Consider the following 15532-nt stretch of genomic DNA (forward strand, 5'->3'; position numbering starts at 1 on the left):
AAAGCCTTCAAAACCTTGAAAATAAAATGTGGGTCTTAATCCCATAAATATTCAATATGAATGGGAGGCACCCAGGGCACACTACAGTTTTCTGTGTCATTCCCCATGTATGTCTTTAGCCCCCAACTAAAGGAGCAGTCACATGGCCCATGATCATCCCCATAGCAAGGTCCCAGACCAGGGGAACCAGAGGTCTTTAGTAATCCCGTTGCTGTTGCAGTGCAAACTCTTCTTCGTGGGAAATCAGAGAGGCATCATCATTCCCATCTGATCAGAGAGATTAGCCAAGGCCATTCAGCTGGACAGGGTCAGAGGCAGGCTGATCATGCCATATCCTAGATCAGATATGCAAAAGTTTAAACCCAACTCCAGACTGGTCCAAAGGATCCAGGTTGGAGAAGAGCAATTAGCTTCCCACACTTCTACCTACAGTCCATCCCAAGTGAACCCAAACTGTAAGGTCATTCCAAACCAATTATAATCTCCTTAGCACCCATAGATGCACAGAGCTCCTGGTATGGGTGCTGGCCAAGCATCAGGCATCAGCCCAAGCTCTTCCTAGGGAGGCATCAGGAACCTATCAGCCTCCTTGAGCCGATCAACCTGGGGCAGCAGTCTCCAAAAAAGTGAATTTCTGAACCCATTTGATATCTCCAGGGCAGCTTGTTCTTAAGCCTGCTTCAGATGTCACAAGTCACTAGGCTATGTTGGGCCCCCTTAGCTGAGATGATGTGATCCTGTATGAAACAGGCAAGTGGGCCTATCTCATCTCCATTACAATTGCTTTCTCTAGGTTCCCTGCTGGGGAAGTTACTGGTAGGCAGGTTCAAAGTGCTTCTGAGATGATCACTGGCTTTTTCTCTAAGCTTTCTCCTTCAGCACCAGTAAACACCCAAGGAGATAAGAGGAAAGCCATTTTGAAAAGTAACTGTCTTGTCTGTCCCGATGTCAGTTAAACAGCTCCAGTCCAAGACTGTTGTGTTGGTTTTCCCAAGTCTGGATTCAGGGCTTCCAGAGCCAGAAACTAAAAGAAATCAGTGATAATGTTCACCCATTACAGACACGTGAGTCATTTATCTGCCCCCAAAAGAGAACTCTACAGAGCTCAACAGGCTAACAAAGCATCTGAGTGCTCCCTAAAATTCCTGCATCCATTTGTTCAATGAAGTCAGTGAGCACCTACCCAATTTGTTCTGTATCAGGTACACTGGCAGACAAAGATGGGCTCTGGGAATGGAAAATGTACACGTTGGAGGGGGACTAAGCAGGCATTCTGGGGGGTCTCTGGTGATGCTTTTTATCTGCAGGAAGAGAGTAGCTCAGCCCTCCTGTTATTAATGACTTCCATGATTACTCCTATGAATAGCAGAGGCACATTTTCCCCTTGAGTAGTCAAACTAATTGCCTGGGGAATGGAGGCTCTGAAAGAAAAGGAGTCCCGTGTAGAAAGCAGTAATGAAAGGGAACAAAAGCACCTGACAGGGAGAGCAATGAAGAGAAACTAGTGCTGAAAAAGCCTTTGGAAACAGCCTTGTGTGGAGAAAGTGCCAGACGGGGCTAAGACGGAGATGGCAGGATGACCATCATTCTCCAGGGAAATCGCTTCCTCCACACTCTTAGCCTGCCTAATGAGCTGTGTCCTTCTCTTACCTAGGGGACTGCTGGGTTTGAAGCGCATGTTGATAAATGTTTGGAGTTGGCAGAGTATTTATACAACATCATAAAAAACCGAGAAGGATATGAGATGGTGTTTGACGGGAAGGTATGTATTTGGATTTCTACAATCCCAGAAAGTTTAGTCAATTCCAACCCTCATCACTGATATGATGTAAATGATGTGCTGTCCAGGTAAGTGGGACCATCACAGAGGGGAGCAGTGGATGACGGGGTAGCTATTCCGAGCTGGAATAAAGACCAAACTCACCAAGTGGTCCATATAACATTATCAAAATCATGCCCTCCAATGGCAATTCCTGATTGAAAAGTGGGAATTGTGTTTTGAACCTGCTGAATACATCGATTTGAAATGTTCTTGGAATTTTCAAAATTGCCAGCCTGGGCCAAATGTGAATCTTCCTTTCCTCTTGGTAGCCTCAGCACACAAATGTCTGCTTCTGGTACATTCCTCCGAGCTTGCGTACTCTGGAAGACAATGAAGAGAGAATGAGTCGCCTCTCAAAGGTCAGTGCTCCAAGCTCCTCTGATACATGTGTGTATTGAGCCTTTCATGTGCACATCTTCTTTATGACATATGCCTGTGGCCTTAGGAGAGAGCCTACCTGGGTACATGGGCCCATTCCCGTCTGTGGACCCCCACAGAGCCAGGACATATAGAGCCTGATATATGCAGACATTTTTCTTTTTTTTTTTCTTTTTTCTTTGTTTTGAGATGGAGTCTCACTCTGTCTTCAAGTTGCAGTGTGGCGTGATCTCAGCTCACTACATCCTCCACCTCCCGGGTTCAAGCAATTCTCCTGCCTCAGCCTCCTGAGTAGCTGGGAATACAGGCACCCGCCACCACACTCAGCTAATTTTTGTATTTTTAGTAGAGATGGGGTTTCAGTATGTTGGCCAGGCTGGTCTCGAACTCCTGACCTCAGGTGATCTGCCCGCCTCGGCCTCCCAAAGTGCTGAGATTACAGGCGTGAGCCACTGTGCCCAGCCTATGCAGACTTTTAACAACTCTATTTGCTTGTTTTCTGAGAGTGAGTTTATGATGTCTTAAAAGGAGTAGTCAGGCGATAACCTTTGCTGGCATTCACAAAGCAGCAAGGATGTTGCTGAAGTTCATTGATGTTCCAAGTGAAACTGGTGCTCAGTTACAAGCACAAGAGAGACTTTAGGTACCAGAAATGGTTAGCAAACAACGCTGCTTCTGATCCTCTTGAGCTGCCAAGGTCAAGGCTACCCTGGGTGTGTCCTTGGAGCTGTGGTGACCCCCGGAAGGTAGGAGGGCAAAGAGCAATAATAACAGGCACTGTTTTGAGTGTGTATTGTGTCCCAGCTCAATATCAGGTGTTAGGTCACTTAAAGCCTCAGAGCAACCTGACATGGGAAGGATTGTCCACCCATCTTGCTGATGGAGAAACTGACGCACAGGGAGAAAATGTAACTCCCAAAATCTCACAGAAAGTCTGCGTCCAGATCCTAAGGGCTTGAGCTTTAAATTATACTGTGGTCAGTAAGACACCCTTAATCTTTCATCCTCTCCTGCTCCCAGCACTTATACATGGGTAAAATGGGGTTTACAGTGCACATCGAAGCGGGGTATATGCAGGACCTGTGCCCCATCGAAACTAGGGATGGTCGTGTAGACTTGGATCTCAGAGTTGATTTGGTTGGTTTGGGGGTTCTTTTCATTTATCATAAAAGAGGGAACCTCCTCCAGTCACTGCCAAGAGCCCCACAGGCTATCCCCTCACTGCTCAGGAGATTGGGCTGTCTCATTGACCTTTGGGAACACTTTAGTTCCTTCTATGTAAAATGAAGAAGAGGATTTTGTGTAGATATAAAACCTTCACTAAAGCTTTTACGTGTTAACATCTGCCCTTAAGCAACCCAAAATCAAACTCCTCATCGGAGAAAACTTCCACATGGCTGAGGTCTTTAAACCAAGCCTCCTAATTAGAGTAGTGATTTGCAATCCTGGTCATACATTAGAATCATCCAGAAACTTTATAAAAGACACTAGTGACCAGGTCTCACCCTGAAAATGTAATCAGATTGTGCTTCGATGGGCCTGGGTATGATTCCGAAAGTTATCCAGATGATTCCAGTGTGCAGCTGAGCTAGAGAACCCCTGATCTAGAGGAAAAAATGGAAGAAAGCTTCTAGAACCAGGATCTGTGGTGTGTGTGTCTGAGCTGGAAGGGGCTGTGGTTGTGTTTGATGATTTAGTGAAGTTGGTTCATTCTGGGAAATCAAGCTCATAGAGTGGGAGGGAATGAGTAGAGGTCACATTGGATAAGATGATCGGTGCAGGCAATAACAACGAGAATAGGAGGTGTGGGTGTCTGCTGTCATTTGAGAGGAAAAAATTCATATTTTTCCTGGAATTTTTATGATATACCTTCATAATGTAAAATTTCTTAACAACGACTTATTTGACCAGTTAGTTAGAAATTAGATGCCTCCATTCTTTTTGCCTTTCACTTCCTTATTGAACTGACTGACCAGAAAGAGAATCCATGGACTAGTTTGGCTGATTTCATTTGTTGAATCAGTCCATTATCACTGGGCTGAGGGATGGAGCAAGATGGGAATACAGAATAAAAACTTTTTTTTATCATTTTCTGAACAAAAGTCAACTCGGAGGCTCCCCCGTTTAAATATCACTCTTCAAATGCCTCCTAGGTTTCAGCACCTCATATGAGCAGTAATGAGGAATGAGGATGGAGATTATTTCCTGGAGATGGCAATTAGAATACTAGTAAACTGTTTTTATACTGTTGACAATTCAAATATGAAAATCTCCAGGGATTGCAAAATGAATTCTCCTGATTTTTCTCCATTTTTATTACTGTAATCAAGAGAATTCAGCAATCCAGATTTGGAAATGAAAATAGAACCACATGAATACCAAGTTTAACTTTTGTTCATCTATGCCAATGATTTTTTCAGACTTTCTGGAAAGTCACCCTTAAAGTATCATGTCCAGGAATCAGTAAAATATTCATATGCATACACACACACACACACACACACACACACACAGTCCCAGAGGGAAAAGAACTGAGGTGAAATAATCTATGCTGTCCAGTATGGTAGTAATAGCCACATGTGGCTATTCATATTTAAATTTAAATCATTAAAATTAAATTCAATTAAAACTTTGGTTCTTCAATTGCACTAGCCACATTTCAGTTGCTCAACTTGTGAACAATGGCTGCTTTATGGGATAACGCAGAAACAGAACATCTCCATCACTGCACAGAGTTCTCTTGATCCCTGCCGATATAGACCCAAAATGGGGGGAAATACGGAGTTTCCTTTGTGGTTTATGGGAACCAAAAGAACAAAGTTAAATTCTGGACAAGACAAGGCAGAGAATTACTCTTTGTACCATCTTGCCTGATTCATAGCTGTAGTGCACAATAGGAACTCAAAAATCATTTGTTGAGCTAAAATTGTATCTTAGTCTGGTTGGGCTGCCAAAACAGACTAATATAGATTGGGTAGCTTATAAGCACAGAAATTTATTTTTCACTGTTCTAGAGGCTGGGAAGTCCAAGATCAAGGTGCCAGTAGATTCCGTGTCTGGTGGAACCCCTACTTCCTGGTTCATCAACAGCTTTTTTCTTCCTGTATTCTCGCATGGCAGAAAGAGGTCAAGGGAGCTCTCTGGGGTCCCTAAGACTGTCTTCCTGACCTAATCACATACCAAAGGCCCCACCTCCTAATATCACATTAGGGGGTTAAGATTTCAACATATAAATTTTGGGAGGACAGAAAAATTCCATCTATAGCAAATGCCTTAGGCATATTCCAGAATAAGGAAGGGAAACAACATTTAGGAGGCCTAATAGTGGCTCATAAGCCTTTTTCTAGAGTGCACTAGTTTGGGGACAAATATCTGGATAACAGAAGTTATTAATAAAGCAAGTACAGTCATATCTTCATGAGGGTGGTAAACACAAGAATCCAGTCAGTGTGCTTCCTGCTGCCCTGTCAGGACTATGATCTTGCAGATGGTGCTTCGTCCCTGAGGTAGTGGAGATGATGAATGCTTGGGGCACTTTGAGGGTGTGACGCCACACACATGCCTTGGACACAGGGAGGGGTAGCAAGTGAGCTATGCCAATGTTTACCAAACAAGAACCAAAAGGGCTGGTCTATTGATCACCTCTTGTGTCTCTTGTTCTTCATCTTCTTATTTTAATTTTTGTTATTCTTGATCATTATCTGGTTCTGTCAGCTTTTACAGTCCTACACTGATTGGAGGACTTTTAAAAGGTTAGCAGTGGATTTAATACTAAATTTGTAAGGAAGTAGCCTTGCCTTATATTTAACACAAGACTCCTTGAAAGTGTGTGTTATTAAGTGCAATAGAGGATTTAATTGGTGAAGTGTTAGCATTTTAGAATTTTTTTTTTTTTAAGACAGGGTCTCACTGTTGCCCAGGCTGGAGTACAGTGGTGCCATCTCGGCTCACTGCAACCTCCACCTCCCAGGATCAAGTGATTCTCCCACCTCAGCCTGCCGAGTAGCTGAGATCACAGGCTCACACCATCACACCCAGCTAATTTTTATATTTTTTGGTCAGGACAGGGTTGGGACGGGGTTTCACCATGTTGGCCAGGCTGGTCTCAAACACCTGACCTCAAGTGATCTGCTCACTTCAGCCTCCCAAAGTGCTGGGATTACAGGCATGAGCCACCAAGCCTAGCCAACAGTTTAGAATTTCTCATTTAATTATTCTGCTTTTACATTTTTCAAAAATTTCTCGCAGTCTTCCAAAATGTAAAAACAAAGAGGTTTTCTAAGACATAGTGAAAAATACATTTCTGTGATATATTTTAAGTTTATTTCATGATGCTTTACTATGCACCCTCTTTGAAAGAGACAAATGTGGATTCCAATTATGGAAAAGTCCCCTGGTTATTGCTTTCTAAAGGACTGAAAAAGCTAATGGCACAAGAGAGAAGACAATACCCTAAAATTCTTAAGGCAGCCCCAAAGAGCTCTTGTTGACTATACCTTTAGCGAATTCTTCAACATGCAACCACTCTTTCTCAACTCGCGTTCTTTATTTAGGAAAACTAAGAATCCAACCAAAAAGTACAAAAGCCTAGAAATAAGTGAAATCTCTATGTATTTCATCCAAAAGACTACTGGGATGGCTAAATAGTAGAAAGGAGAGCTTTATTGATGATATCAGTTTGCAAATGGGGAAGAGACAGCCTCCAGCATGTGCGGAAGGTGCCCTCTCTTCCAAGAGGGGAAGGGCAGGTTGGGTTTTATGCCTCACAGGGCCTGTATCACACAGTAGAGTCATACATATTCAGTAGGTTTTGGGGGGAAGCTATCCATATTTATTAGGGGAGCTGAGCACATGCAGAATGAGTAAACATATATGTAACATACATCCCATGTTCACTTCGGGGCAGGGTTTTAGTGTTAGAATGAGGTGAAATTTGGCTCTTCATGTCAAAAGGTGAACTGTAGGACATAAACACAGTTTGTGCACCGCATCTATAAGCTGCTAAAACTGGCTTAAGGTCTGCAGTTGATTACCAGGAAAGAATGTGTGTAAGGTCAGTCTTCTGTCTAGTCAGAGTTATGGTGGTCTGGTTAGTAAATCAGGGTAAGGAGGGGGTCTCATAGCGCCTATTGTTAGGGAATTTCAATCATTAGGAATTTAGTAATTTGCCCTCTAGCCAGGCCCTGAACCCTGGACCCATCTTAGTTGATATAGGAGTGTCTATTTTGGCCTCACAGATCACATATATTCATCAGAATAGTCCGAATCTTATTTTCCTTCTTAACTTGCAATGAGTGAATATACAACAAAGTAGATGTTCATGTTCCAGCTAATTTTAGCTCATCAGCATTTTCTGGAAGCAACCAAAAGTCATATGTATTTAGACAGCTGTGATTTCTGCCAATTCAGCTTGCTTCGGGAACTGAGGGGATTCAATCTTATTTTATGCCAAAATCTGTTTGCTTGTGGCTGTTAGCATTAATCTTTTAACCTTTGATTTGCATTCATCTGAAAAGCTAGAGATGATTGTCCTTAATAATTAGTGCCATTCTTCTGTATTTTTGCTTGGATTGCCCGTGAAAACTAAATGAGACTTTAATTTACTGAGTAAAGCTCTGTCATTATTTTATCAGTTCTAAAGGGCAAGCGTGATTTATTATACAAATAAAACTAAGGAATAGTTATGTGACTTGTCCTTAAATTCCTGCAGCCAAGTGGATTTGGAATTCCTTTTCTAATTTGAGATTTATCTTCGTAGGAACCACATTGACTTGACATGCCTCACAACACAAAGGATAAATTTCATGCCTCTTTGGCTGGAATATGCTAGTAGATCTATTTTCAGAAGTTAATCTCAGACTTGAGATATTTAAATTCTTCTTCTTATTTATTCCCCGGGATGAGTCCAGTGCTCTGCATACATTCTTAATGCTTTAGGTGAAAGAAGGATCAGGCCAAGAGAAACATACCTCCCCATGGAACAAGGAGTGGGAAGGGATATAAGAACTCAACCTAGAGTCAGAAGATCTCAATGCTGGAATCATCATCCACATTCATTTTTAGATAAGGAAATTAGGTTCGGAATGAGAAGTGAAGGTGAAGTCTACCTGTTGACCTTGTCTTTGGTAACTAACAAATGATTGGACCCAATGGGAACGTTGCTGATTTTATGCATTGGATACTTTGAAGATGAAAACTTCATTATAAACCAATGAATATTTAAGAGTTGATATTTATAAGCCACGTGTTCATAACAGCATTCCATTTGAATTGAACTGTCTATTTAAGATAAATCCAGCTGTGATAGAAGGCATGGTCTCCATTTTGAACCAGGTTTCTGACCATATGAAACTCAAATAAGTCTAAAAGTTTCTCTGATGTCTATCTACCATTTGCAGCAATGAAGATCAGATATTATATATTTACAAAATCCAGTGGTAAATATATGTGGATAGATTGTATGTACAGTTAGACCTGATTTAAGTTTTTGCTTCTTCCGAGATAGCTGTTTCTATTATGCTACTCTTTATAGCAATAAGAATTTAGGAATCCCCCAACATGAACCAAGCACTATGCTGGTAAACAACAACAACAAAAACAGTAGAAGACACTGTGTCTGCCCTCCAGGACCTGACAGCTGAGGTAGAGAAAGAAAATGTATTTGCTCAAAAGTAAGAGGATAGTAGGAAATTAGCATATAGTCAGAATCTATGGGGAAGGATCATGGATCATATGTTTACAGCTTAAAGGAAGAGAGCTACTGATGGACACTAGAAGTCAGGAAAGGCTTCATAGCAGTTGTAGGACTGTGGTGGAATCTCGAAGTGTGTGTAGGATATGAATCAGAAGAGAAAAGAGATGGATTCTAAGCACAGAGAACAGGTATGACATAGTAACACTGATGACAAGTGTGAAGGGATAAAAATACCTATGGTAAATTCAAGAGGTATTTACTAAAGGAGTCTTGTCAGAGTTGAAGATTCATTTTGGCAAGCGGTGGAAGATGAGGCCTCATAAATGGATGATGAAAGGTCTTTAAACTGAACTAAAGTTTAAACTTAATTTCATATACAATAGAGAACTACTGAGGCTATAATCAACAATCTGGCATAAATAGAGTACAATCTTGTCTGTGGTATGCTATCCTGTCTGTGATATGCAACATATGTTAAGTCCTTGCGGGTTCAGCTTTTTGTCCCAGCTAATTATCATCATTATTAAGGATTATCCTTCAAAATATCTTATAAAGTGAGGCACTGCAAAAAGAGAACGAAAAGAAACTAGAAAGCTCTAGGGTTTCAAGAAAGTTGCCAAAAGTCTGCTCATCTTCATATATCACCTGATACTGAAACTTACATTTTGGTAACAATCCTCTGAACTGTTTTAATTCCAATGTTTTTACATTTACTGTGGGGGGAAAACGCCCCCAAACGTCTTGCTAACCCATTTAGCCTGGGGCCACTACTAGATTCATCCTGTCCTCCCAAAACACTAACTGGAAAGTCAAGGACAAGGTGGCAGGCACCTGATAGTCTATCACTTATTATTCCTCTTATCACTTGCAGGATCTTGAATGTGTTAGACTGTTCTAATTCTCTGATCCCAAGAAAACTTGGAGGTAACTCTTTCAAGAGAAAACAATAAGGTTCTGACTGTTGAGCTAAAAACTAAAGACGCTGCTTGCTGTTGGTTCTTTGACTCAGGGGAGAGTCCCAGGAGAAAGTCACCATGCTGACATGGTCTGTCCCACAGGTGGCTCCAGTGATTAAAGCCAGAATGATGGAGTATGGAACCACAATGGTCAGCTACCAACCCTTGGGAGACAAGGTCAATTTCTTCCGCATGGTCATCTCAAACCCTGCGGCAACTCACCAAGACATTGACTTCCTGATTGAAGAAATAGAACGCCTTGGACAAGATTTATAATAACCTTGCTCACCAAGCTGTTCCACTTCTCTAGGTAGACAATTAAGTTGTCACAAACTGTGTGAATGTATTTGTAGTTTGTTCCAAAGTAAATCTATTTCTATATTGTGGTGTCAAAGTAGAGTTTAAAAATTAAACAAAAAAGACATTGCTCCTTTTAAAAGTCCTTTCTTAAGTTTAGAATACCTCTCTAAGAATTCGTGACAAAAGGCTATGTTCTAATCAATAAGGAAAAGCTTCAAATTGTTATAAATACTTCCCTTACTTTTAATATAGTGTGCAAAGCAAACTTTATTTTCACTTCAGACTAGTAGGACTGAATAGTGCCAAATTGCCCCTGAATCATAAAAGGTTCTTTGGGGTGCAGTGAAAAGGACAAAGTAAATGTAAAATGTATGTTGACAATAAAAACTCTTGCCTTTTTCGTAGTATTAGAAAAAAATTTCTAATTTACCTATAGCAACATTTCAAATGTATTTAAATACATATAATTTTACAAAAGGAAAATATATATATTAAAAAAGATATCCTATTTTGTAACAGATAGATTTTTATTTTATATGGGTTATACAAACTGCAGGGGCAGATATAAAAACTAAGCCAGATTTTTTTTTCCTTTCTCTTAATGGAGGCACAATAAAACACTTAGCAAAGTTATTTTGAAACATTGACCCACGAAATTCTTAAAAGGTATTATTCCTTCTTTCTATACATGTTATGGCTTATCACATCTCTAAAGTTAGTATTTCAAGACAAACACAAAAGAATACTGCAAGTTGTTTAAAATAATTGATCCCATTGGCAGTAAGATTCTCTTCCCCTTTAAGTTTTCCACTCATTTTACTCTTGGCGGACTCACTCTGCAAGCATGACAAACCAAGCTTCATCTCAGATTAAATTAGGGTAATTGTCTCTATTCTGCTTTCCAATTCGGCCTGTTTTGAACAGAAGGTTGATGCTCGTTCTTGAGGCATCTTCCAAATAGTATTCTTTTATTTGGTCATTTGAATTAATTAGAGAAAATAAAAATAAAACCTAATCAGCCTGAGCAAAGAGGAATGAAGCACACTCCCAGAATGTGGTGAGCCCAGAAAATTAAAGTTGGCCTTGGGAGAAGAGATCTCTGTGGGACAATAATGACATCATCCTGGCGCCATATTGCCACTGTCCAGGAAAGAGAAATTTACCTCCAGGCCAGTTGCGCATTTCCATCCCCTCCCCATTCCTCCCCACAAAGTCTCTCCCACTAGACTCCCTACCACTGGGACCCAAAATAATTACTTTATATTCCATGGGTGGTTGTTTTTCTTCCATGAAATGAGCCTCTCACCCTAGATTTTGAGGCATCATCTTAAGGTTTTCCTTTATCCATCTCCCATCGAGATCCAAAGTGAACAGAATATGCAGAAATAATAAGATCCTTAGAATTCAAAATAGTATTTTTTAAAAATCCTTCTTTCCCTGTGAACCTGATAGAAAAACATGAGCTAACAAAAGCTTCCATAGATATTTATGGGGTCACACATCGTCAGATTCCAAGTGCTGATAGGAGAACAATAGATTGATATGCAGACTGCAAATGCAAATTTAGGAACATTCTCCATTTCTGAATGGACCAGGTAGTTCAGTACTCAGACTGCAGGTATACAAGGGAAGAGAGAAGGCCCTGCCCTTCAATGGGTAGAAATGCCCTACAATATAATATATAGAAATGCCCTATAATATAACCACAGGATCCAGCCATCTGAAATTTTCATAAGCTTCCCCCTACATTATTTCTCCTAGGCTATATGCAAAAACAGTGATAACTTGATATGAACATGGCTTTGGGCCCTTTCTGTCTAGAAAGCAAATGGGTTCACTATGACAATCAGAAGTAAACTCTTTCATCTGTGCCACAGAATTTCATGAAGGAATAACCTTCCATTCTAGGCTTTGTCTAATGGCCAAGCATCCCTTTCCTTTCTCAAAACTACCTGCTGAGAATAAGCACATAGCTGCCCAACTATCCAGAGCCTCAGGCCCAAAGGTTCCACTTCAGAGACAGAGATGCTAATTGATCCAACCTGCTGTCCTTCTTGGAGAAGACAGTGGGGCCCAGTGCCCTGGTGAACCAACCCTGCTGTACTCCAGGATGCTTTATCTTTTGGGTTACAGATCCTAGATTATAAACTGCTGCTCTTTAGGTTAATGAGATGGTAAAATTGTAAAGGACAATTTGTGCCTATATATGAAATTCCAGCAAAACAATTCTAGCGACAACAATAGCTCTTCTTCCCCACTCCCCTACCCCTTCCCAGTACTCCTTCAAATTGGCTGAGAGCCTTGCTCAGTCCTGTGCAGGGAAATCCTTACCAACTGTAGCCCGAAGAAGGAAGCAAATAAAAGCCTAATAGGTCCCAGTAGTTTAATAAATCATCTTGAAAGGAGATGTGTAATCAGGTCAGAAGAGAGTGAGGGAGGAAGGTAGGGAGGGAGGAAGGGAAGGAGGGAGGGAGGAAGGGAAGGAGGGAGGGAGGAAGGGAAGGAGGGAGGGAGGAAGGGAAGGAGGAAGGAAGGAAGGAAGGAAGGAAAGGAAGGAAGGAAGGAAGACAGGAAGGAAAGGAAGGAAGGAAGGAAATGAAGGAAATGAAGGGAGGGAGGGAGGGAAGAAGGGAGATTATTTTGAATATTAGCCCAAATTCCCAGTGCCATGGGGCCCATTCTTTACAAATCTTAGAAAAGTTTGGTTTTAGCTTTAATCAGAACTGACATGGCCATTTTCATTTATACAGCAATATTGTGTTTATCATTTAAAATACTTGAACAAACAAGTGTGATATGTCTTTATCTGAGACCTATACATGGTATGGACTTCATATAACATCACAGGATGTGAGGAAAGAAAAGGAAATCAATTCTGTCTGACTGTGTTGCCTTTATTATCTGGATAATACTGTCTTGTCACCTCAGATTGGGGTTGTGCACTTTAGATCTGAACTGTACAGTGTTGCAAATCAACATGTGTTTCCGTAAAAGCTTGTACAATATATTATTGATATGTCTTTTTCTGTGTGGTAGCTGTATTGAACTTTGATATTATGAAAACTACATTTGCATCTGTTCCTGTTCTCTCTCTCTCTCTTTCCTAACTATCTGCCCTCCACATTGGCTCTAATAGAGAACATGCCCTCAGCTAAGTCCCCTACTGAGAAACTTCCTTTGAGAATTGTGCGACTTCACAAAATGCAAGGTGAACACCACTTTATCTCTGAGAACAGACGTTACCAATTATGGAGTGTCACCAGCTGCCAAAATCGTAGGTGTTGGCTCTGCTGGTCACTAGAGTAGTTGCTACTCTTCAGAATATGGACAAAGAAGGCACAGGTGTAAATATAGTAGCAGGACGAGGAACCTCAAACTGGGTATCATTTTGCACGTGCTCTTCTGTTCTCAAATGCTAAATGCAAACACTGTGTATTTATTAGTTAGGTGTGCCAAACTACCGTTCCCAAATTGGTGTTTCTGAATGACATCAACATTCCCCCAACATTACTCCATTGCTAAAGACAGAAAAAAATAAAAACATAAAATATACAAACATGTGGCAACCTGTTCTTCCTACCAAATATAAACTTGTGAATGATCCAAGTATTTTATCTGTGTTGTCTCTCTAAACCCAAATAAATGTGTAAATGTGGACACATCTCAGGCTGTGGATAATTGTTCTGACTTTGTCTTATGGTGGAGATGATTTTCAACAAATTGCTAGAATCAAAGGCCCTTCACTTGTGAAGGAGCTTAAAGTGTCTTTGGGTCTTTTGTAGGGAAAAAAAAGCTCTTCTGCAGCTGTCCACACTGTAGCTTCTGAAGGATATCTTTGCCCCACTCTGATTTCTCCTTCAATCAGCTCTGATATTTTTTTAAAAAATATTTTATTATGGAAAATTTCACATAAGAAGGTAGAGAAGATAGTATAAACTCCTGTGTAGCCTTCATCCAGATTCAACATCTACTGATTCTGAGCCTGAATCTTGTTTCATCCATTCCCCCACCTCTCTCCCTCCCCAACACTAAATTATTTTTGTAGGAACCTCTAAAAGATAAGGAATCTTTTTTTTTTTGAGCCAGAGTGTCAGTCTGTCACCCAGATGGGAGTGCAGTGGCGTAATCTCGGCTCACTGCAACCTCTGCCTCCCAGGTTCAAGTGATTCTCCTGCCTCAGCCTCTCAAGGAGCTGGGATTACAGGTGTGCACAACCACGCCCACGCCCAGCTAATTTTTGCTTTTTTTTTTTTTTTTTTTTTTGAGACAGAGTCTTGCTCTGTCGCCCAGGCTGGAGTGCAGTGGTACGATCTCCACTCACTGCAAGGTCCGCCTCCTGGGTTCATGCCATTCTCCTGCCTCAGCCTCCTGAGTAGCTGGGACTACAGGCATCCGCCACCATGCCCGGCTAGTTTTTTTTTATTTTTAGTAGAGACGGGGTCTCACCATGTTGGCCAGCTGTTCTCGAACTCCTGACCTCAGGTGATCCACCCGCCTCGGCCTCCCAAAGTGTTGGGATTACAGGTGTGAGCCACCGTGCCTAGCCTGGACTCTTTAAAAAAAAAAAAGTCCTCAATACCATTATCACAGCTAGAAGTATAGTAATATTACCATAACAATGTCAAATATCCAACTACTGTTCACATTTTGCCAATTCTTAATTTCATAGCAAAGCCCATGGCCTGTGGCTCAGAAAATCTGGTGAGGCTACGTGTTTCAGGACAGCGGAGACATCTACAATTCAGGCACACAGTACAACGCCATATATGCCCCGCTGTGCATATGCTGTGTGTATTTTCCAGTGTGCTGAGTCTATTTCTGGACTTCTGTGAGTTGCAAGTTCTGGTCTTGTGTTCAGGGGCTTTGCTCCCAGGCTCTCAGGAGCAGAGGCTAAGAGGTGTGCTCAGGTTAAAAACTAGAAAACCATAGGAATTTAACAGATGGAATAGATATGCCTGATGTGCCTTGTTGGGTGCCGGTTGCCCAACAGGCTTCAGTTGCCCCTAATGGTAAAATTCTGGATGGAGTAAAGAGATACGATTTTAAACAGAGATGGGATACAGGAGGACAAAAAGGAGAGGAGGCTGAATTTCTAGCTAATTTCAATTGATTGTAGGAGAACCAGTAGAATATAGCCAGATAAAGAGGACACTGCACATTCCTGCCTTTGTTCACATTATTCCCTTGGCCTAGGAAGAATTTTCCACTTCTCCATGGTTTGGGGAGCATCTCTTGTAGGTGCTAAGAGTACAGGCTCTGGAGTAGGATCACTGGGGATCTAATCACAGCCCCACACTGACCAGCTGTGAGACCTGAGCACATCACCCGACTTCCCTGACTCTGTTTCCCAGTTTCACAACAGCAATTGTCAGAGGCGTTTGA

General features: G+C 41.4%; 1 protein-coding gene across 1 annotated transcript in view; it reads left to right on the top strand.

The window, feature by feature from the left end:
- GAD2 (glutamate decarboxylase 2) overlaps window positions 1-13811 on the top strand; it is a 91999-nt gene extending 78188 nt beyond the window's left edge. The window contains exons 14-16 of the mRNA XM_055274927.2: window positions 1655-1762; window positions 2092-2181; window positions 9953-13811. Of these exons, the coding sequence (XP_055130902.1) occupies window positions 1655-1762; window positions 2092-2181; window positions 9953-10126 (372 nt within the window). The 3' untranslated portion in view covers window positions 10127-13811. The remainder of the gene's footprint in view (window positions 1-1654; window positions 1763-2091; window positions 2182-9952) is intronic.
- Window positions 13812-15532: the final 1721 nt, after the last annotated feature.

The sequence above is a fragment of the Symphalangus syndactylus genome, chromosome 4 (genome assembly GCF_028878055.3).
Source record: "Symphalangus syndactylus isolate Jambi chromosome 4, NHGRI_mSymSyn1-v2.1_pri, whole genome shotgun sequence".
NCBI classification, from domain to species: domain Eukaryota; kingdom Metazoa; phylum Chordata; class Mammalia; order Primates; family Hylobatidae; genus Symphalangus; species Symphalangus syndactylus.